The sequence below is a fragment of the Suricata suricatta genome, chromosome 6 (assembly GCF_006229205.1).
Source record: "Suricata suricatta isolate VVHF042 chromosome 6, meerkat_22Aug2017_6uvM2_HiC, whole genome shotgun sequence".
Lineage (NCBI taxonomy): Eukaryota > Metazoa > Chordata > Mammalia > Carnivora > Herpestidae > Suricata > Suricata suricatta.
The window spans coordinates 55,923,464-55,948,265 of NC_043705.1; the positions used below are offsets into that span (position 1 = coordinate 55,923,464).

General features: G+C 40.8%; 1 protein-coding gene across 1 annotated transcript in view; it reads right to left on the bottom strand.

Moving 5' to 3' along the window:
- DMGDH (dimethylglycine dehydrogenase) overlaps positions 1 to 24,802 on the bottom strand; it is a gene marked incomplete at its 5' end in the record, with an annotated part of 60,221 nt that overhangs the window by 21,632 nt on the left and 13,787 nt on the right. Inside the window, 9 exons of the mRNA XM_029941221.1 lie at positions 1,608 to 1,765; positions 3,144 to 3,361; positions 4,615 to 4,745; positions 5,772 to 5,937; positions 7,634 to 7,787; positions 8,781 to 8,950; positions 15,434 to 15,632; positions 17,416 to 17,664; positions 24,481 to 24,685. Coding sequence (XP_029797081.1) covers positions 1,608 to 1,765; positions 3,144 to 3,361; positions 4,615 to 4,745; positions 5,772 to 5,937; positions 7,634 to 7,787; positions 8,781 to 8,950; positions 15,434 to 15,632; positions 17,416 to 17,664; positions 24,481 to 24,685 — 1,650 coding nt within the window. The remainder of the gene's footprint in view (positions 1 to 1,607; positions 1,766 to 3,143; positions 3,362 to 4,614; positions 4,746 to 5,771; positions 5,938 to 7,633; positions 7,788 to 8,780; positions 8,951 to 15,433; positions 15,633 to 17,415; positions 17,665 to 24,480; positions 24,686 to 24,802) is intronic.

Below are 24,802 nucleotides of genomic sequence, written 5' to 3' on the forward strand. Positions count from 1 at the left end.
CTGGCACTGCAGGGACCTCAGAGGGATCTGAGAGGAAGAAAAGCTGTAAAGGGAGGGTTCTGGAGAGCAAGCTGGAGAAAATGACACGCAGGCGAGTGGAGAAATGGCCAGCTCCCAAAGGCTGCATCTGCGCTCCATTCCTTGAGGAGTGCGGGGACAGAGCTGTCCTCTATTTCTCTCTCTGCAGCGGCCGCTTCGAAGGCGCAGGTGTAGGCTGAGAATCCCCTTGGAGACTGCCTCCCAGACAAAAGAAAACCTGGTAACTTGCCCCGGGGCCTTTGCTCTTTCAGTGACTCCAGGGCGCTGCCTCTCTGCCTCAAAGCCCACTTGTTTCTGCCCACAGTCTAAACGTCCTAAGGGCCCTGCTTATGCTTTCAAACCCACCTATCCCTCCAACTAAATCCATTCTATCAGTGCTAGCCACCTTAATATCTACAATAATTTTGATATAGATGATCTTCATTTTCTAAAAAATTAAACAGAGGCTCGGAGGATTAAGTCCACGTAGCTAATATGGATTGGAGGATAAATTCAAACTCAAGAAACACCACTCAAAAGTATATCCGTTACTACTGTCCTTTATGCCACTTCTCAGGCCTCAAACCTCAAGGAAGCAACTTTTTAAAAAATGTTGTTAATATTTATTTATGTTTGAGAGAGACAGAGCATGAGTGGGGGAGGGGCAGAGAGAAAGACAGAATCTGAAGCACCCAGACTCTGAGAGCTGTCAGCACAGAGCACGATGGAGCACTCGACCTCAAGAACCGTGGAACCATGACCTGAGCTGAAGTCAAGACACTTAACTGACAGAGCCACCCAGGCGCCCCTCCAGGGCACAACTAAGGAAACAACTAGGAATATGAAAAGATTTAGGGACCCGTAGATAGCCTGTCATTGGAGATACAACAGAACACAGTTTGAACTAATAGTTTGGCCACTTTTGTGTTATCTGGACCAAGTTATTTACTGTTTCTTAATGTGGTTATGTATAGAATTGGGATAATGTAGATAACCTCCAACTCTGAATTCCTTGCCCAAGAATCACCGATAATACTTTCTTCAGGGAGAGTTGAGACGGTAAAATAAATCATATGAAAATGGTGTGTAACTTCACCCTGAGCTGAAACCCTTAGTTCCTGTTATCAATGGTGGAAGCAGGCAGGACCCACACATCCTACACCACCAACTCTGGTCCTCAGAAAGACACTTTTTCTTGGTATTTCCCCCCAAAGGTACATGATTTAAGAAGATGAGGATGGGCAACACGACAGAGGAAGAGGAAGAATCTGAAAAGTGCTCCCCAAATTCTGTGGGGTAAGCAGGCTCCTCTAGAGTGGACCCAGCTCCGCATGTAGTCCGAGACGGGTGGCCAGGGCTCTCCGCCAGGCGGGAGGAGTGAAAGCAGAATAAACAGTGTGTCCTAATGCCACTGAACTTTCAACTGGGAAATGGAGGAAGAAAACAGCTTCCCTTCATTAAATAAGGTTATCCAATAACACACAGTTTCTCATATGGTCAGAGCCAACATTAATGCAATTAAAACTAGCCCTTATACCAAAATCAGATACGGTAAACAAAACATTAATGAAGATGCTGGCATTTCAAACCTCTGACCCCCAGGCTCTGAAAGCTTTCTCCAGTCTTAAGGCATTCATGGCGTATGTTCCGAAATTGTTAATTCCCTCCTCCTGGCCTGCATTCATGATGATGTCGTAAAGGGCTACGGAATCTTCTCGTCTGTGGTACAGCTCCCAACCCAGCTCACCTGAAACAAACCCACAAGTACCAAGCTAGAGTGAGAACAAGGACCACCAGGTCTCACGTGCATTAGCTGAAACACACGCATAAATGGAGATTCCACTTTAGCAATATAGACACTGCTGACTTTTGAAAGACCGGTTCACAAAAAAGCTGCAACTACCATCCCCTCCCCCCACCTCACAAAGGAGCTTGCCGTATCACTGATGCATTTGTGCCCCATTCTGCCTCCCACGCAGAGAGTGGTAACTAGGACACCTCTTCTCGGAACACAGGAAGATGGAAATATAGGAATTAACCTGGACCTCAGTTTCACAATGGTAAGTGAGTAATTATGTATCCGTATGGCTTGGTTTATCATTATAAAAGGTTCAGTGTTTAGAAATCTCAACTCCCAACTCCTTCCCAAATCACAAGTCTTAAAAATATAGGCAACTGACAATTGTTCATATGGTCGTTTTTGTGGGATAACCATGATCTTTAATGCCGCCCTCCATGCCCCTCTCTCCCCCACTTGGTCATATTATTCACCATTAGAGCTGTAGGGAAAAAACCAAGGGAATGAAACCCAACCCAAATGGTCTGTTTATTTTTTTATTCTGTTTATGCTTTTTCCTGGTCACCATTTTGCCGAGGCCAGGTGAGAGGAGGAGGGACAGAGTGTCCAGCGGAGCCCGGAGAGGAGCAGTAGCCTTCACATGTTATGTGTTCTCCTGATTCCCCATGTTGACGGCTGATGGCGATGCGTTTTTTCAGGACACCACCAGAACATGAGTAACATGTAATTGAATGAATGCCTTGGCACCAAATACTTTTTCTATGAAAGAGGATGGAGATCAGGAAGACCTTGGAAGAGAGCCCACAGCACCAGTGGGGAACTGAAGAACATTCATTCATCTCTGTTTCAAATACCTACTATGCACAAGATTAGGTGCTATCTGAAGAAATCCCTAATACACTTAAAGAGTTTTAGTGGTAATGCCTTAAGACAGTCGCCTGATACATTTAAGATGGTCTCTATGAGGTTCTATCTATGGGAGACCACCTCGAATGTTCCTAGATAGAGTCAGCTGACCCGAATAGCCTGCTAACTTTTCAAACTATCCTAACAGTTATCCTCTTTCAACTTTTTTATCCACCCTTCCCAGTAGTAGGTAGCTATGAGATTGGAACAACTAGAAATCTGGGAAATGACTCTCCCAGCCTAGGAGTGAATAGACAGAATTACTGTAAGAGCTGGACAGGAGAAATCTTCCTCCAGAGTTATAATGACAAAAGTCAGTGAGTACGTGTGCACACACGTGTGCACAGGTTCATTTCTGGTAGGTTCTTTTGAATTCCAGAGACTTTCTCTTAAATTTTAGAGCATTGTTTTCCAATCTTACCAGTATAAGATATCCTAATCGCAGTGACAGGAATGTTTGAAACCTTTAAAGTCTTGGTTTGAAGAAACTTGAAAACATCATCACTAAGATCTTCAGAGGTCAGTTTTTGAAGAACCTTTCTTGCATGGGGCCCTGCAATCCCAAGGACTCCAAGCTCATCGGTTATGTTTTTAATTTCAACATTATATCCACCGTTGACTGCCTCTTCTTCAATCCATCTGCATTTGAGTCGTAAACATTGTGTTAAATCTTGCTTGAATAATGCACGTTGGTGACATATTAGTTCTCTGAAGACATGTTCTGTGTCTAGAATTACCAGAAAGTCCCCAGAGTGTCATTTCATATAATAACCTAATTTTTTGAGCTGAGGAAACTGAGTACTGGAGATATCAAGTGATTCTCTTTAAACCACTCACCTATAAATTTGGGGGGTAATTTTTCACAGTATAGAAAGATCCTTCAATTTAAATAAGCTTTGCCATATAATTCTTTTAAATAGCGACAGCCGTATTGCATTTAAACTAATGATTCAATCTTCAAAAATTAATTTAAACTCAAATTTTCTCTAATACCTATACACAGGAGGCACATTTGGGCTGCTAAAGGTTAATAATGTGCCCGCCACCAGACACATAAATGCTTTGACAATCACAAGGAAACGATAAAAACTCTAAAGACTGGTTTCAATTTCAAAGTCTTGGTGAGTTATTGGAACCCAGTCTTAGGGGTTTGTCTATAATTTACTGAGCAGTCCCTGGAGCTACAAGAAATGATCACCTGGATTTATACAAAGCTAGCTACTGAGATACATCTTGGATTGGAAGGTATCATTTGGATCATTTTACAGCCAGAGTGAGGATCTCAGAGCAAGATGTTTATTAAACAATAATGTTCCAAATATTTTTGGAATACTAAAGATCACAGATTTTATAGTAGACTAAATCGTAGACTAAAGACTCATGTGAAGGATTGACTTGGCAGCTCGAGGACTTAGATCTAGCTGCGAGCCAGAGAGTACAAGGCATGGAGAAGGAGGGAGATAACCCAGGGAGGCAGCTCACTGAAGCAGACTGAACATGGGCATCAGAATCAAAAGGACGGCTTAAGCAAGTTACTTTAACCCAAATTTCAGTTTCCTCATATGAAAATGGAAATAATATATACCTTGAAGATATACCTATTAAGAGAATTAATTGATATAATGTCTAAAAAGTTTTGACACATTGATAATGCCTAAAAATCAGGACTTAATATTATTAGAACCAGTAAACCCTATGGATGAATTACCTTTTGGGGGGTGGGGACAGGGTCCCTCACTTCAAACAATTTCCTATAAAAGACATGAAGTTTATTTGAAAGAATAAAGTTTGAGAATTAAAGTTGTACTTTCAACTATTGGCAAAAGAAAAGCTCAGGGCAAGATTGAGTCAATATATAATCCATATAAAATTTTCTTATTAGCTGCACTTACCTAAGATCATGAAGTTCTGATCCAGAACCAGTTATTAGTAGAAATTCCCCAGGAGTTTGGTGAGAAACAGTCAATTCAGCATACACTCGACCTTTTGGTGTCAACATGTGACTTATATTTGTAAAACCCACCTACACAAAAGAATTTAAAATTACCTCAATATAAAATTAAAATCTTACATGCCCTTTTAACACAACATGGAAATAAGCAAGCATCAGTGAAAGACAGCTGAATCTTACCATTTGTATCAATTGTGTGAACCATCTTTAAACCTAAACCCAAGATTAATTCTGGGTAATTAAAATTATTTGTCATAAAAATTATACTTCAGTCAATTTTGCAGTTCTCTATTGACACAATTTAGCAAAGTCATAAAGTCCTTGGAAGACAATTCGTTCAACAAAAATTGGAATTAGAAAGTTAGCTAGAATATTCATGGTGCACTGAAGAGTTCCAGCATTCATACAGACACCATTAGGTGGACTGAAATAACATACTGGTTTGTTGTTTTTAAATGGGAAGATAGATGGGGCACCTGGGTGACTCAGTTAGATAAGCATCCAACTCTTGATTTCAGGTCAGGTCATGATCTCACGGTTCATGAGGTTGAGCTCTGCATCAAGTTCTGGGCTGACAGTATGGAATCTGCTTGGGATTCTCTCTCCCTCTCTCTGTCCCCTCCCCTACTCGCACACACAAACTCTTAAAATAAAATAATCTTTGAAAGAAATAAAGAAAAGAAAAGGAAAAAAGAAAGGAAGAAAGGAAGAAGGAAAGAGAGAAAGAGAAAGAAAGAAAGAAGAAAAGAAAGAAAGAAAGAAAGAAAGAAAGAAAGAAAGAAAGAAAGAAAGAAAGAAAAAGAAAGAAAGAAAGGAAGAAAGAAAGGAAGAAAATTTTAAAATGAGGGGTGCCTGGGTGGCTCAGTCAATTAGGCATCTGACTTCCGCTCAGATCATGGTCTCACAGTTTGTGAGTTCGAGCCCCGCACTGGACTCTCTGCTATCAGTGCAGAGCCTGCTTCAGAAACTCTGTCCCCCTTCTCTGTGCCACCCCCTCAAAAATAAATAATAGAAACATTTTAAGAAATTTAAAAATGAGAGGATGGAGAATTAAGCAGGCTAGAATCCTGAACCTTGCACCCATATAAGGTTATTTACCTTTGGAATGACATTTGCAAAGAGATGGTCCAACAATCTCACAGAGTCTTGGCCTTTGATGTGAAACTTGCCAAATGGTGACAGGTCAATAACCCCTACGCTTTGCATAACCTGTTTATACTCAGATCCCACAGGCTCAAACCAGTTTGTGCGGCGAAAACTTGGCCTAAAACACAATGTTTGTCATAAAAACAACTGTCATTCATTTTCAGAAAATTACAGGGTATCTTCTATTATCTAGAAAATCCTATTTGGGAAAAGAAGTACAACCTAAAATTCTGTTCTATGAATCATACATACATGGTAGAAGCTGATTTTTTTAAGTTACTCCTCTATTCCTTTGACCCATTTTGTAGTGAGTAAGTTATTAATTAACTAGAAATTAAGATAGAACAATTGGGCTCTCAGATCAAGAGGAAAGCATAGAAGTCTACCAACCCTGAGTTTTTCAATCTTGGTTGAATGTTAGAATCACCTGGGAAGTGTTAAAAAAAAAACCAACAATTTTTTGGACCTATTTAAATCAGAATATAATGGGGTAGAGCTACCCTGCCCAGTGTTTCTCAAACAGTGATGCAACTATAGATCACTTACACTTGTTAAAATGCAGATTCTAATGTAGCAGGTCTGGGGTGGAGACCTACATTCTGCATTCTAACAGTTTCCCAAGCGATGCTCATGTTGTTATAAGCATAGGACCTGGTCCGACATCTTCATTTTCTATAGAAAAGGCACAAGGTGACTTCCAGGGTCGTCTTAGTAAATGCCAGAGTTTGGCCTGGAACAAAAAGCCTACTGATTCATTCAAGGTCCTTTCTACTTGATGAAGTCAACTTCTTATGTGGTATTTTAACTGCAGAGCAGAATACTATCTACTAAATGAGTTTGGGTTGTTTAATTATTAAAATAATGGAAGAAACAGGTCAGATCCAAAGAGCAAAGGTGAAGAATAGATTTGGCATTTATCTGAATCATTTAGGAAAAACCAACCAGTATTTTGCCCCCAGATAATTTGGACTGACTGTCTACTGAGCCCAAACTCATTAATCAACAACTGGGCCTCTACTATACTTTGTACCATTTAGATCTGGGCTTAAAGTAGACCTTGAAACCTGTTTACTAAGCAAAATGACAAGTCAAAAAAAAAAAAAAAGAGAGGGAGAGAGGTAACAATTTCTAGATTTTGCTATTTGTTTTCTCTTGGTTTATGGATTCTCATCAGAAAAAATATATAAGCACTATTAATCCCAAGTGACAACAATGACACGAAATCCAAGTGTAACAATGACAACAATACTAGAGGAATTCAAGGATTGTTTCAGTGACATGCTTTATGCTTTAGCATAACCTAAAATGCAAGTAAATGATCCTTTCCCCTAATTTATCAATGGTACATATAATTTGCATGACTCAGTGCACACACACTAGAAGGCAGTTGCTGCAAGCTGTCTGTGATAAACAAAAAATCCATATTTCTATACTATTTCCATATGACGTGCTTCGACCAGGCATCCCAAACCAGGACACATCTCTAGGAGCCACGTGAAGCCATGTGGGGATCAAGAGGGGATGGGAAAGTTTGCTCTGAGCTCCTACAAAATGCCAAGCGGGGGCTTCACCTGAGCTGGCTGCAGGTCTCTGGAGGCCACATGGGTTCTAGATGTGAGCCAATGTCATGTGGGATAGACTGATGTCTCCACTGCCAGGAAACTGTTTTTGTAGGAAAGGCTCAATGCTGTTCGGAACCAGTGGGGTGACTTCTTCGGGGGCAGAGGGGCAGCGCTTCTCTGGTGTCCCTCCATTCCACTTCCAAAGTCGCATTCTACGTTCAGAGCCACAGGCAGGCCGCGTCATTCACTTACCTGTACCGAGTATCCTGGCCTGGTTTGTAGAACCAGTGTGGCTGCTCCCAGCCCGCGTGGAACCCCATGGAACACTTAGACTCCAGGATTTTATAAAGCCCACTGACTCGCTCAGTTGGTCTCCCAGCAAATCGCTCTTCTTTAGGATAACCAACTGAAAAAGGAAAACTAGTATTTAAATACCATATAACCAAAACTATAAAAACTTCGAAGGGATCCGGAAAGTAGAAAACACATCCAGAAGCATATATATGTATGAAATGTATGTAAAAGATGGTAACTAGCCTTCTTGGGGTGACCATTTCACAATGTTTACAAATGTCAAGTCACAGGGCACCTGGGTGGCTCAGTCAGTTAAGCGTTGGACTCCTGACCTTGGCTCAGTCATGATCTTACAGTTCATGGGATCCAGTTGCCCTTGTGAGGCTCTACTCTGGCAGCACAGAGCCTGCTTGGGATTCTCTCTCTCTCCTCTCTCTGTTCTTCCCCTTCTGGCACATGCAAACATGTATTCTCTCTCTCTCCCTCTCTTTCAAAATTAATAACTAAACTTCAAAAAAAAGTCAAATCACTATGTTGTACACCTGAAACTAACAATATCATATATACATACATACATAGATCATCAACTATACTGCAGTTTTTTAAATTATGTAAAATAAAAAAGCCAGACCATCATTTATATAACTATTCAAGTATAAAGTAAAAGCAAATTTAAAACTTAAAATCACTTGGGGTACCTGGGTGGCTCAGTTCATTAAGCATACGACTTCAGCTCAGGTCATGATTTCGTGGTCTGTGAGTCCAAGGCCCGTGTTGGGCTCTGTGCTGACAGCTCAGAGCCTACAGGGTCTCCCTCTCTCTCTGCCCTTCCCCAGCTCGTGTTTCTCTCTCTCTCTCACTCTCTCTTGCTCTCAAAAATAAATAAATAAACATTTTTAAAATTTTTAAAACTTAAAATCACTGTTACACTCCACACACTAAATATACAAACTCATATCGATTCCTTGCTGTGTCTTAGAGGAATAAGGCTTATTATAATCCCCAAGTTCTTTCACCAATAGCACAGAATAACAGACGTCTAAAATCAGAGGCACTGCAAGTCCATTCTGTACACTTTACAGACAACAGTAAATTTGCACTTTACCAATATTGTTGAATCCATATGACTCTCTGGCTTTGGCCTCAGTGTAGTGAGTTGTTGTCCATTTGCCATATCGATTGGGATCCAATTCTATCAGATCAAAAGGAGGCTCTCCATGCAGGATCCAGTCACTGAGATATTTCCCTACCCCACCGGCGTGGATTATGCCATATCTTTCAAATACAGAAATAAATACCCTGTTATTAACACATGATGCTTTCAAATAATGAAACATGTTCAACTCTTTTACAGGGCCTCCAAGTTGAAATGTTCTGTGATTTTTAGAGCATACAGTCAACATAATGCTTACACTATAGCCTTTTTCCTCAGGAAAAATACATGATTGGGCCTCCAAATTAAATGTACCTGACTTGATAGCTAGTTTGTTTCCACAGTTTCAAGAGATGCACACCTGCAAAATAGCCTACAGCTCTTAGCTAGGAAAGATGCTCACCTTAGGAAAATGGAGGAAAGGAAGAAAAGAGGAAGATGTGGTTGTTATCTTAGCAGCCCTGATCTGGAATTACCCTGACTGATGGGAATCTTGCTAGAGAAACCACGCACTGCCGACTGGCACGCCCATCTCTTCTCAGACTCAACTTAGTTCAAGTCCCCTGAGGCGATGACTAATGTGCAAGGGCCTTGAACCTTTATCTTAGAAGCATTCGGAGGAAGAGACGCTCACCCATGGGCTTGTGGGGAGGACAAAAAAGGGTCCCTGTCCCCTGTATTTTGCAACTAATGGGTCACTCGGCGGCGAAGCTAGGCTTGTTGTCTATTTCTCAATGATGATACTTTAAAACCAAGAACGTGACTGTGGCAAATCATTTGATATCAAATGAAGGAATCACAGTTTAACATTGACCATTTGCAGTACTACCCACTCCCTCTTGTCTAATGAAGGACTTTCCTATAGGTTTATCTGTGGTTTAAGTCAAGAGAAGCTTCTGAGGAATTAGATGAGCAGAAAGTCCTGAGGGAGCTACATGAGCAGACCTCAAAATGCAAGAAATTCCAGTACCCTGAATGACCACAACTTAGCAGCCAGAATCACAGGTTCTAAGAGCTTGGGAACATCTGAGCAAAGACTGTAAATGTTTACTATTTCCCACGAGATACCAGTTTTGTCATTTTATAAAAGCAAATGACTAAATTTATTATGAGGATATTACTCAAGTAGGATAAGAAGGCAACAATTTGTACTTCTTGGGATAGTTTTTTTAAATGACATGGGTCATCCAGATCACCCATCAACAATCTCGCTAAGTTTCAAGAAAGCACAAGAAAAATTATTGAATGTATGCTTAAAATCCACTTAACCAGGCCCAATGTATGATATACAAAAGCTGTCATTTTTGAGATCTACAGATACCGTTTATAAGACTCAAAATTGGGTGAAGTTTTATTGACATTTATTGAGGGCTTGCTCTTTGCCAGGCATTGTTTCCACCTAACGTGTACCAGGTGATTTATACTACAGCAATTTTATTTTACCACTGGGAAAGCCAGCCCCCCATATGCAGATGAAATAAGGTCACACTGCAGTAAATAAAGAGCAGATTCAGGATACAAACTCTGTCAACGGACTCCAGCATACACTCTCTCTTACTTTACTTCTTCAGCGGTTCTCAATTTTCAGCCTTCACATCCTTGACAGATTCGCGTACAGCCAGGACTGTGTTTGGTCTCCTGTGGCCTCACTGCTATGCCATCATGGTCGTTCCCTTTCAACAGGTGTATATGAGCTAACAAATGAGGCTGACTGCTGTTAACTGGGGATAATCCTGAGTCAAGGCAAATTTGTTTTCAAAAAGTAAATCCTTTACAAACTTCAGCTCTCTAACCATTAACAAGCTATCTGTAAAATGCCACACTAGTGTGTGTTATGAAACATGTATTGAGAGCCATGGCTGAGTAGCTAAAAGCGTGAACTAAGAGAGATCTGGGTATGATTTTACTTTTGTCAGTACGAGCTACGTGACAAAGGGCAAGTTGTGTAACCACCCTGAGCTCTGGTCTTCTTGCATGCACACTTTCTTTATGGTAGGCCAGCAATGCGTGGTGGCTGTTGGGCTCCTATATAACCAACAATACGTATGCCTCAGCCCAACTGATAAGATTTTCATAGGAATAATTTGTGTGGAGTGGAAGTGGAAGGGAACTTGATGCAGAAAGGAGAGTTAGGGTCTTCCATTGTTAAAATTAATCTCTAGAACCTGCTTCTAAATGGCTCAGCTACTACGCCTTTTGAGTGTTTGTGTCTGCTTTTCAGGATAACTCCTTTAAACTATCAGATGTTACATCTTACAGAACTCTCCCCTCCTTAAATGTGCTGTTAATAATCTGCTCTAAGCCAAGAAAACTAGATTCAGTTCAACACAATCCATTAAACACTTTGGGGGTCATGGTGTCACCTAGGAGCAAAAAACCTTGTTAGATTTGTGACAAAACAAAAGTAAAGGAGTTTCGACTGAGGGTGATCTGTGAGTAAGGTAAATGAGCACTGGCATATATGCAGACAGTTCACAAGTTCCCCAAAGTCTCTGGACTGGTTGTACGGCAATAAGAGACATTGAAATGCAGATTCCTGGGCCCCTCCCCAGACCACTGATTCAGAATCTAGAGCAGTAGTGTCCAGGAATCCACTTGCTTACAGTTTTCTAATTCAACACAACTTAATGGGTTCTCCTGACAAACAGGAATTACCCAGATACGATGTAAAGGAAGATGAAACATACTCAAGTGGCTGATCAGAAGGTTGAGATTCTTCAACATGGGCATGTGATTGTGCTGCCCAGCCAGGTGTGGAAACCACTGGCCTCCAGAACCAGGGAATGGGTCACTGATGTAGCAAGGAGGGGCAGCCATGGTGAGCATTCCGTATTATGTAAGAAATATCTTCACAATCTCAGATTTTAGCTAGCAACACGTCCTTTCTTTGTTCAGGCCAAATCTGTCAGAGTGTGAGGCCTTGCCTGCCCCCCCCCATCTGTCATCTTCCTATCCATCTCCCAATATCTAAAACCTGGGAAAATTTCCCAGAACAATCAGAGCAGGACTGCAACATCAGCCCCATGCAAGTATGTACCATTTCTAGGTAATACGTAACTGGTGTTCTGAGGAAATCAACTTCCTAATTTCGTTGGCAAGTAGTAACAGATGCTCCATTAAAGTATAAATATAATAAGGCCAGGGATACTATCTGCTTGTTCAGAGCATGGCTCATGGTCAATGATCCACATATATCTGTTGACTAAATCAATAATTCTATGATTCGGTCAATGGCAGAATCAAAAATAATAAAGACTTAGGAATACATTTAGCAAAAGAAGTGCAAAACTTGTACTCTGAAAACTACAAATCATTGTTGGACGAAATTTTAAAAGACATAAATGGAAAGGCATCCCATGTCCATGAGTTGGACTTAATATTGTTATGACAATACTCTCCAAATTGAACTACAGATTTAATGCAATACCTGTCAAAACCCCAGATGGCTTCTTTGCAGAAATTGGCAGACTGGCCCTAAAAATTGCATGAAAATTTAAGGGACCCAAGGTAGCCAAAACAATCTTGAAAAAGAACAAAGAGTCACACTTTCCAATTTCAGAACTCACTACAAAACCACAGTAATCTAAATAGTGTGGAGGCACCAGGTGGCTCAGTAGGTTAAGCATCTGACTCTTGAGTTCAGCTCAGGTAATGATCTCATGGTTCATGAGATCAAGCCCTGCATGCGGCTCTGTGCTTACAGTGCAGAGCCTGCTTGGAATTCTCTTTTTCCGGCTCTCTCTCTGTCCTCCCCTGCTCACATGGATGCATGTGTGCTCTCTCTCTCTCTCTCTCTCTCTTTTAAAATAAATAAACGCTAAAAAAATGTGGTACTGCCTGAAGATAGACCTATAGATCAAAGGAATAGAATTAGGAGTCCAGAAATCAACCTATACATATATGGTGAATTGACTTTTGACAAGGATGTTGGATACAATAAAAAATATTTGGTCTTTGTCCCCAGTTCCTGGCACAGAGCTCCTAGAGCCTCTGGAACGTATAGTCTTTGTATGCTAATGAGATGACTCAAGGTGGAATGAGGTATACCAGGGGGCATTAAATAGAGGCTGGTCACAAGAAGTTCAATCATCAATGGTCAATGATTTAATCAATCATGCCTATGTAATTAAACTTCCATCAAACCACCTTAATGACAGAGTTCAAAGAGCTCGCAGGTTTGTGGACCCATTGATGTGCCGGGAAGGTGGTGTGTTAGAGAGGGCATGAAAACAGTGTGCCACACCCCTCCCCCTCACACCTCACCCTGTGCATCTCTTCCATTTGGCTGTTCCTCAGTTGTATCCTTTATAATAAATGGATAAAAGAAAGTGTTTTCCTGATTTCTGTGAGTCATCCTAGTGAATTATCAAGCCTGAAAAGGGCATTCTAGGAACTCCCAAATTTATGGCCAGTCAGAAGTACAGGTGATCCCTGGAATTTGCAACTGGTATCTAAGTGGAGGCAGTTTTGTGGGACTGAGTCCTTAACCACTAACTCTGGAAGTTAAGATCAGAATTGAATTGAATTGTTGGACACGCAGTTGGTGTCAGAGAATTAGAAAATTGAAAAATTGAATGTGGGTGTCAGAAGTGGTGTCAGAAAAAAGATATCACAGAAGCCAACATAATTCCGTGAGGAAAGAACAGTCTTTCCAACAAGTGGTGCTGGGACAACTGGCTATGCACAAAAGAACTGATCAAATATTTAAGTGAAAGAATTAAAACTATAAAACTCTTGGAAGAAAACATAGGTATGAATCTTTATGAACTTGGACTAGAAAATGGTTTCTTATATATGACACCAGGATGACATGCTAAAAAAAAAAGAAAAAAATATACATCGTGGACTTCATCAAAATTAAAAACCTTCAACGGACACCATTAAGAGAGTGAAAAGACAGCCCACAGAATGAAAGAAAAAAATTGCAAGTCATGGATCTGATAAAGGTCTTGTATCTGGATATATAAAGAACTCCTATAACTCAACAGGAGAAAGACAAATAACCAATTTTTTTAATGAGCAAAGGATATGAATGGGCATTCCTCCAAAGATATTCAGATAATGGACATGAGAAAATCCTACACACACATGCCTGCATGCGGATGCTATCGGTGATTACCTAAACCCTCAGTTACCTTACACCTGCCAGGTCCTCAGTCTCCACCTGGTTTTCTCCCTCTAGATGTCCCACAGATAGCAACTTACCACTTCAAACCTAACCTTTCAAAAATGAAACTCATCGTTTTCCTGGTTCTCTGTCTCCATGGCCCCAGTGGTCAGGTTAGAAAGTTTGCATTAATTTGCCATTTTTTTTCTTCCTCAAGACCTGATGCAATCAATCATCAAGTCTAAATAATTTTATCTCCTATTTTTCCAGTCCCTGCTGCTGCTCCTGCAGTTCAGACCACAGCCTCTCTGCTGTGCTGGTAGGACAGCACCCAAAGTACCCCCGTGTCTCTGGCAGGACCTCACTGCCTTGTTTTCAGCTGTTGCCCAGTGCCTACCAAAGAGACCTGCTACAGTGCTGGCAAACATGAGATACTAGTTGAATACATGGCCAAATAAAATGGGGAAGAAAAATAGAATATTAGAAGCTGTGATATGATAGTAAAGTAGGCTTGACATTAATATTCAACAAATTAATGGGACAAATATTAAGGATGAAGCATCAAATGGATAATGGAATCATAAATAGTAAGCAACCTGAGGAATCATAAAGAAGCAAATTATGTTGGATAAACATGAATTATGGTGAAAAAGGCATCAGATATGTTATTCATTTGATATTCTGTATTACGTTTGTCACATTGTGTTATGAAAACAGCCTTGTAAAATTGGGGCAAACTGACCAATATGAACATACACAGCATGAAAAAAGGCAGGAATAATGGAAGTGGCAGGAAATATGTGAAGAGCAGTTTCCAGGAAATCATTGCTCTTCTTTGTGATCATCTTTAAAATCTATACAGCCTACAGTCAGGATTTTAAAAGTGAGTTTTTAAAATGTTTTTTAATGTTTATTTATTATTTTTGAGAGAGACAGAGAGGGAGCAGGGGTAGGGCAGAGAGAGAAGGAGACACTGAATCTGAAGCAGGCTCCAGGCTCTGAGCTATCAGCACAGAGCCTGACGAGGGGCTCGAACTCACAGACTGTGAGATCATGACCTGAGCTGAAGTCAGATGTTTAATTAACTGACTGAACCACTCAGATGCCCCAAGATTGAAATATTTTATTCCTCATATCTCAGTGGTCACTAAAGGAAGAAAACTTCCCCCCAAATTTTCCATCTTGGCCTGAGATTATGAGACAAGACAGGACTCTATTAAAAAAGACACGTGACTCTATCATAAATGTTGAATTAAATGGGGATACTCTGGGTGCCTGGGTGACTCAGTCAGTTGAGCATCTGACTTGATTTCGGCTCAGGTCATGATCTCAGGATCAAGAGATCCAGTCTTCCATGAGGCTCCATGCTGAGCATAGAACATGCTTGGGATTCCCTTTCTCTCTCTCTCTCTCTCTCTCTCTCTGCCCCTCTCCCCTACTTGTGCTCTTGCTCTCAAAAATAAAAAATAAAAAATACAATAAAATAAGAGATACTCACCCAAAGCCTATAGCCACCCAGTAGTTTCTGACTCCCTGATGAGGCCCCACCATAGGCAAAATGTCAGGAGAATAGGTGATAGGACCATTGACGATATTGATGATATTGGCCTTTTTCAAGACTGGAACCATTTCCATGGCAGCTTCCACATGTTCCATAATTCGGTCAAGATCAGACTCAAAGAGCTCCTTTCCAAACCCTGAAGAGACATACCATTGTGGTCAGGATGCCACAACTGCCTTGATAGTTACTCTAAAGTGACTTAAGTCTGAATCAGCTTACATTCAAAGATGGTCTTTAGAAGGTACTTCCCTTTTTTTTTTAGGCTAAGCTTAATAGTCACTATCAACAGATAAGTACCTGTCACATTGCTGAGAACAATCATTTTTTTTTGTTGAAACAATAAAATCATGAAAGTTAGCCCTCTTAATTGATAATAAATATAAATCTAGGCATATTAACAGTTTTCAACATTTAATCCAATCATAACTTTAAAAAAAATAAGTGGTTTGTCAAAAGGGAACTTTTATCCTTCAAATAACCCTAAAAGTCTGCTCTCTCCTCCCAGGTAAGGGCAAATGAGAGCTTGCAAAGTCACATCAGGACACAGGGTATAAACAGAAAACTGCTCCAGGATCTAGAGTAACGGATTCTAGATGCCTCTTAGCTCTTAGTAGAGAAAGAATGGCACGGAGGCCTCCTTCCTCAAGCCTGCTCCCATATGTATCTGAAGGCTGGAACTCAGAAAAGAGTCAGGGTCTTGGAACACAATAATTTTCTCAGTCCTAAAAGGTACTGTGATTGAAGGCAGGGCCACAGATGAGCTTCTAAAATAACTTCTCCACCAGTGCTGGCGACTTTCCCACACAGCAGCCAGCCAGATTCCTGTCCCTCCTGTGAAATGCGTGTTAGGTCAGTTGCATGGATGCCTGCAGACCACTAGGGTTGGACCAGGACATGTACGCGCCCAGGGTCAGCTAACAATCTGGCTCTCTCTCCAACTGGAATCATCTAAGTATTTGTTCAACATTTATTTGGAAGAGAGGCTGCCAGCAGAAAGGAGGGCTCTCAGGTGGCAGTCAGCCCTCCCGACATCAAGAGCTACTCCACGCAGGCCCAAATGTGCAGAGCCCACTCGACAAAACAAAAGCCCTCCGCTAGCTGGCCCGACTTCTGTGGAAGGCAGTTGAGTGATCATTTGTGGTCACATGGGCATAGGTGTACTGAAAAGTAGGGGAGAGCTCCGGTCCCTGTCCCAAGTAGCTTATCAAAGTATAATTCCAGAAAGTACAACTTCCTCCATTTTTTATACCCCCTATAATATCTCAGTGCCCCAACGACATTTCAGCACTTTCTATAGATTGTTTTCATTATTTACCTCCTTAGGTAACCTCCATCTTTAATTTGGCTCTGTAGAAATGTTTCATGAAAAACAAAAACAAGTCCACCTCCCTGACAGAAACTATATTCCTCCTGCTTTAGCGCAGGACTTTTCTACATTTATTTATGTAGTAGAGGAGGGTGCCAGTTTGCAGGAGCAACTGATCCGGCTCTGTGACAGACTCCGGGGCTTCATTCTTAGCAGGCTGGGTGTCCTACCTCTGAGACCTGCCATGTTTCCAACTCTCAAAGCACTATATCAGCTATATCCAAATCTGGAAACTAGACCAAGCAGGGAGAGAGTGAGGAAAAGGGGGGAGGGGCGGGAGGTTGGTGTGGGCAGGTGAAAATTTCCTGGATCCAGAAGACATGTTTCTTCAGCTTCTCCATCACCAACGGCCTCTTCTCTTTCCTTACTTCCTGCTGTGATCCTTGAAAAGGACATGAGAACAGAGCTGACCTCAAACCCCTCACCTCCCAGGTATCCAGAAGTCTAATGTTCCGGTGTCATCTTAGTCTACAGCCAGCCCCCCCACCCCCACCCACAGAGGAGACAAAACATGCATGCCTGACCTGCACACACCTGCATTTGTGGAACCCACCTGGAGGGACTCCGTGGATGACCCACGAGTCCTGCACTTTCATCTTCTCCTGACTTTCATATGGACCAAACAGAAGCCCATCCCTTTCCTGCCGCAGATAATATGATCCTTCAAGGTCCCGGAGCACTGGGAGTTCCCGTTTCAAAGCTTTCACTTCCGGTATAGTCGATGTAACAACATATTGATGCTGGACCGGAATGAGAGGGTGTTCTAGACCTACCATCTTACCTACTTCACGAGCCCAAAATCCTGAAAGAAAAAGACCATTTAAAAATGTTACCATGTGTGTAAACACACCACACCTGACACCGATACGGCAATTTATTTTAAAATAAAATACTGAGAAGACTTTAGCGCTCACAGAGAGTCTAAAGAATGTGATCACTTTAAATCTTCGTCATTACAAAACTGAATGGGGGAAGAGAAGACAGTATTTTAGCTGCCCTATTTTGAAGATATCTGTAATCTAACGGATACATATTTGTTTTTCAGGTATCTGTAATTCCTGGAAAAGTATTTTGTCAATAAGCAGAGGCAGGCAGGAAAACAACAACAACCAACTTATTTGAAGGAAAAACTAAACAACCCAAATATACAAAATGTACAAATGTTGATAAAAAAACACAGTGATGGATGGACCCTACTCCTGAAACAGAGATGACCAAATGATAAAGGGGCCTGTGTTGAACAACACAGTAATTGTGCATGAGAAAGCGCTCCAAGTCAATCCCTCTGTCCCCGAGACCCTTCTCTCCCCAAATGACTGATGCCTAAGATTCTACAAATACAGAATTGTTCTGCTAACTTAAAATTTGAAAATGTATATACTTTGGGAGAGATAGCACAGTAAGTTTTATCTGTTACTGTAAACGCTTAGTGAGAATACATTTGTAAGATCCTTCCTTGCAGAGGGCATGAAGGAGCCACGAGTCCGGTCAGTGGTGGTTCCTACATGACCACGTGTCTTTCACGTCACAGTGTTTACTGGGACTGTCTTACTGGTGGGAATTCATGTTATTTTTACCTCCGCAAAAGAAAAAAAACAAATTGTGGTAGTACCACACAGAATCTGAAGCAGGCTAGTACCACAAAAGTACCACCCAAGTACCCTGGATTCTCCCCCAGCTGACTCTTCAGTATCCAGATGGGGAGCTAAAGTCCAGAAAAGGGAAGAGATATGCCCAAGGTCACACTGACAGAGCTTGGAATCATCACACCTTATTGGTTTTCTTGCTATGGAAAGACTTTGTTTTAAAAATCCAAGACACCTTCCCTTGTATAAAGGTATTGTATCTAGAATGATTATGTGGTGACACCTGACCCTTCGGTGGATTATTCAGGGGAAGGAGGTTCTATCTGCTTTTTTGCTTCAGAATAATTTTGAGTAATCATTCAAATGATTAGAGGATCTTATTCAAATTATTTCTTTAGAGGTTGCACTTTTAATTTTTTAACCATTTCTGTTTCTGCTTTTTTTAGGCATCTAATAAGGAGTTCTGAAGCTTTTGTTGTTTTGAGTTTCAGAGCTAAATACAGGATCATCAATTATGAATCAGTTTGGGAACCCAGACTATATACCCTTATGTGTCAAATTTTATTTCTATGTAACTATCTAAACATCATCCTTGGGCTCTGTTGTTTCGTTTTGGCCTCATGGCTAAACTGGCCATACTTGTTTGTTTGTTTTTTAAATGTTTATTTATTTATCTATTTTATGTCTTTTATTTATTTTTGAGAGACAGAGAGAGACAGCGCGAGCAGGGGAGGGTCAGAGAGAGGGAGACACAGAATCTGAAGCAGGATCTAGGCTCTGAGCTAGCTGTCAGCACAGAGCCTGACGCGGGGCTCGAACCCACGAACCATGAGATCATGACCTGAGCCGAAGCCGGACACTTAACCGACTAAGCCACCCAGGCACCCCTATTTATTTTTGAGAGAGGGACAGACAGACAGAGCATGAGGGGAGAGAGGCAGAGAAGGAGAGAGACACAGAATCTGAAGCAGACTCCAGGCTCTGAGCTGTTAACACAGAGCCCAATACAGGGCTCCAACTCATGGGCCGGGCCAGGAGACCATGACCTGAGCTAAAGCCAGATGTCTAACTAACTGAGCCACCGAGGCGCCCCTGGCCATACTTGTTTAATAGCCCCTGAAATGGATGTCTACTTGCAAACCAAAAATTTTACTTGTGGGTATTAAAGCCTCTTGTTGGTCTTTTAATAATTTACAGATTTAATTAATTTTTGTTAGTAGGAAGATGTGAATTTCCAATGCCAGAACTTTGTAGGAAAATACAGGAAAGCCATATATGTAAATTATATGCACCACAGCAGATTTAAAATATAAAAAGCCAAAATATTTAGCTTAGAAATTCAAACCACTCCAGGATTCTCAACACACTTGTTTCAATTAAAAACATAGCTGAAGAAAATAGGCTCTTTCCTATTCAAACATATTTATGAATTTCTGAGTCTAATTGCTTGCTTATTAATGCATTTGATCATTAAACTACAGTGGAATATGCACGAGTATTATAGAACTACGTGAGTTTACCCTCCGTAACAAGCCCAATGCTGTTTTACCCTATGGTGGTGCCTGTCAGAATTTTCTTCCTCTTTGTGTCAGGCAAGTTAACCTCAATCTGGTGTGGTTATAATTTAACTCTTGCTACAGCACCCATCCACCAAGTTCAAATGCAGGAGAGAAAAATGTGGAAGAATCACTAAAAGCTACCATTATGACCTGAGAAACAACTGAAGGGTCAATAAAAATAGTTATTGGAAATGGCTTCTATTTTTTTAATGCAACGATTAATAGAAATAGAGTTAAAATGAAGAGTGAAGTTCATAGACAAGTTTATTTGTACAAGGTGGATTATACGGTGATGGTGAGAGTTTGTACAGTGGCATTCTTTGATGCAGAGTTATCAGGCAAAATTCAGCAATTCTCTTTTGGCTGAACAGTGGGTTCACATTGGCATGATCCAATCATATTCTGATTTACCGTATTAGGAAAATTCTTAAGTAAAGTTTACAAAGTTATCTCAGGCTTAATGAGTCAAGTAGAAATGAAGTCAAGAGAAACATTCTTCACCAGGCAGAGAAAAAACTTACATGATAATAAAATACCTTCTGCTCATGCCCCTGAGCTATACATTAGGTAGGGTAGAATGAAGCAAATTTTAAAAGCTTCAGGTACCAAAGGCAAGTTAGTCTATTTTACTCCAAGAGGTCAGGAGTGTCTAAAACTGGTTTGCAGCTCTGCTTGCTCAAGAATAATAGAACGCCTCAGTGACTCAGTTAAGCTGCTGACTTTGGCTAAGCTCATGATCTTGTGGTTCCTAGGTTCAAGCCCCATGTCAGGCTCTGTGCTGACAGCTCAGAACCTGGAGCCTACTTCAGATTCTGTGTCTCCCTCTCTCTCTGCCCTCCCCTGCTTGCACTCTCTCTCTCTCTCTCTCTCAAATATAAATAGACATTAAAACACAAATTTTAAAAAATGTAAAGGAATAAAGTTAGTACATTCTCTCTCCTCTAGGAGCATCTAGGTAATAGTGTTTCTCTAAAGATGTTTTGCAGACCATCTATAACAGACACTACCGTACCTGGAGTACTTATTTAAAATAGAGCTTCTGAGTCCCCACCCAGAACACTTAAATTAGAATCTTTGTGAAGTCTGGGAAACTTTCCACAGCGATTCTTACATGCATTAACTTGAGAACCAAATGTACCAGCAGAATGGGTGCTGGGGGACTACGGAGCAAGTGAAAGGCGGTGGGTAATGTTAAAGCCTGTGCCCAGAAGTTACAGTAAACTGACGCTAGTGTTTCTGGGATGGGGGGTGGGAGGGGCAGAGAGGTTTTCAAGGAAACAATTATAATCATAATTATTAGACTAATTTTTTCTAGTGCTTACTGCGTGGTACTAGTTCTGTTCAGGGCACTTTATGTTATTGGCTCACTTACCAATCATAACAGCTTTTTGAGATGGGCACTATTCACTCCACTTTACAAACGAGTAATTTGCCCTGGTCACATGGTTCGCAATACACATGTCTCTGGGCCAGAGAGCCCCGTAGCCCTAGACAATGCTGGAAACACATCAATGCTGGAAATGGACACATTTTTACTTTTAGACTTTGCTTTTCATGAATGTCCTAAGATTCAGCTGCCTTCTGTTATGACTTCGCATAGAGAAACCTCTAGCAGGTTATGGTACAATTGAGTTGATAATAGTGGTATTTACATCTTTTACATTTTGATCACATTTCCAAATCTATATCCTGGTTGCTTTAATTAGATTTCTGAGCTGGCCTGAAGGTCTTACCTGAATTTGTGAGACATCCTGGTCTTACTGAGTAACTCTGGGAGACACTGCATCAGCCACGCATTCTCAAATCATGCTAACACAATACCTTCTGCAGATGCTTTATTCATAAAACTGATCACTGTTAACTTCACTTCTAGAAGCAAGCATACCCGAACCTTTGCTCAGTTACTGAGGCTTACCTTCTATACTGTAAGTAAGGTTTTTCTGAAAACAGACTTACAAATAATTAAACGCACACTTCGCCACACCTTCCATAGTCTACAAATATGCAATCAGTTAGATTTTCTCCAGTAACTTTTACCCAGTGGAAGAGAAGAGAGATTAAGAAGGGGGAAAAAAAACCAAGATTATGGGTCAGAGATATGATCTGCATGAATTAAAGAATTGAATATTGAGACAGCACAGTTCCTCACACAATTTTCAGGAAGGGGCTGCTTGGCTTACCAAAACCTGAGGATGGGAAGGGAGTAGATGTGGCTGGGTAAAATGATTCCGGAACAAAGACTATAGAAGGGCATCCTAGTGAACAATCAAGACTGGAGAACAACTAGGAGTGGCAAACGCGGGGCCACACTGTCAACCTAATTCCAGGGATTTGTTTCCCAGCCCAGCACAGAAAAGCTGAACTCCAGGACCTCCTGCCATAGCGCTCCCCTACCCAGTCACATCACAAGATTTCACAGCTGCACAGAAAACTTCACCTGGTAACCACTGCCCTGGGTTGAGGTCAGATGTCTTTGAGAATTATTCTATCTTTATCTTCAGTGATTCCTTATTCCTCACAGTTTGTGGTTTAGAGAAAATTTATTACAGGGGTGACTGGGTGGCTCAGTCCATTAAGCATCTGACTTCGGCTCAGGTCATGATCTCACGGTCTGTGAGTTTGAGCCCCGTGTGGGGCTCTGTGCTGACAGCTCAGAGCCTGGAGCCTGCTTCGGATTCTGTGTCTCCTTCTCTCTCTGCCCCTCTGCAGCTCGCACTCTCTCTCTCCCTCTTTCTCTCTCTCTCTCAAAATAAATAATTAAACAGTAAAAAAGTATTACAGTGGCAATGAATTATGTAAATAAAAGCTTACTACCATCTTAGGAAAACAACAAAAAAGTATGTTAAATTAAGTTCTTCTACATTATTTCTCAAAGTATCAGTTGGGAACGTGTGGCTGCCTGACGCACTGTGATGAGAGAATTGGAGAACACGCCCAGGCCCATCTGAAATGAGTGCAGTGATCAATCAGTGATGTCTGGTATGGAGGTCAGACTGAGTTTGTTTAGTCTGTGTAGTTAGCTTTCACTATAAAAACGGTCCAATGTATTTAGGCAATAAATTTGCGAGACCATAAAGTTACAAGATTACAAGGAATCCTTGCAATGTGGGTAAGAAAATATGAATGATTTCATTGCCTTAAATCTTCTAACAAAATTTAGATGAGTCGTGCCCAAGGATGGTGATAGATGGGGGTTATCAGCTAGGGACTGGGGGGTAAGAGGTGAGACTCAAAAACAAAGCAATGTTTTATGCCTTTGCTTACACTGTTGAGGCAAATCCTTTTACATTATTTTGAACTTCAAATGATATTATAGAAAGCATGAGATTCTTATGCTTTTCAAATGGAGGGCATGGATTAGAAAAATTCAAAAATATTAATTTAAACTCTTCAATATTGACTTTTCTAGAAACACTGTTTAGTTTAAAAAAATTAAATAACATGAGCCAGAAGTTAAAATTTAGAGGAAGAACTTAATGATCCATATTTCTAACCTGTCCTCATGGAATATAATTAGATCTGATAAATCATAAAGATTGTTTTCATTTTATAATTTAAGTAAGGACCAAAGAACAGACCACAAGAAAATCAGTTACTGCCTCCTGCATGCTTTGGGTTTTAAATTAACCTCTACAAACTACAGAAAAATACAAATTATTAGTCCAGTTCAGACTGCATAAGCATTTTCCTTTGCACAAGAGCTTACTTTTGTATGTGTGATAGTTGAAAATGACTTCACAGGTAAATGACCTGTTAGAAAGTGTATTAACTCAGGAATCAAAAGACCCAGGTCCAAGACCTGGCCCCAACATAACTGTGTCGCTTTGCCAAGTAACATGACATTTCCAGAAATTGGTCTCCATGGTGGAAAAATGGGTGGGTTGTTAGATTATCTCAATTATCCCTTTTGACTTCACTAATCTGAGTCTAAACTATAATAGAACAATGTGAAAAATCAATGTAGATTTAATAATGTTCTGAAAGGAAAAGGGCTAAACATTTTTTTATTGCAGTCAATGAATCAGAAATGGATGAGAGGGAACACAAATGATCCGATCTGCCCCCAAAAGTAAACTGAAAACAAAAAGGAGGCTCATGAATTTGAACACTAGACTTTGGTTATTAGGATAAAGAAAGAGTGAACCTAGAAGGGAAAGAGCAGCATCATTAGCAAAAGATGATCTGGAGCAGAAGAAAGCAGAGAATGGAGAAGAACACCAACTTTCTGTGGGTGACCAAGGACAGAGTGGCATCTCACACACCAAAAGCAAAGTGATGGAGGGAGGGCTTTATAGATTAGAAAGAGACAAACTTTTCACCTTGGGAACTTACAGTGTTCCCTAACAACATGCATAGTGTAAAATATTAGATATTACTCTATGACCAAATGTCTTATTTCTTTGACACTTGAAAAACCTCACTAAGTATGCATATATAGAATTATACATATAGGATAATATATATAACGCTTACCTGCAGCATTCACAATTCTATTCGCTCTCACAGATCCCTGTGTTGTTTCAACATCCCATGTTCCATCTGCCCTGGGAGTCAGAGAAGTCACTGGGGCAGGGTATTTTAAAAGGGCACCATATTTCCTAGCCCCAGCAGCCAGGGCCATAGTTAGAGAGTAAGGATCGATGTGACCATCTCCAGGATTATACAGTCCAGCTAAAATCTAAATCAATCATAAAAGAGTCAATATTAAATACATAGCCATTATTCAGTGTAAAACTGGACTGTAAAAGTGTATCATGGCATCAGATTGATCAGTCTTTTCCCTTTACCAAAGCTC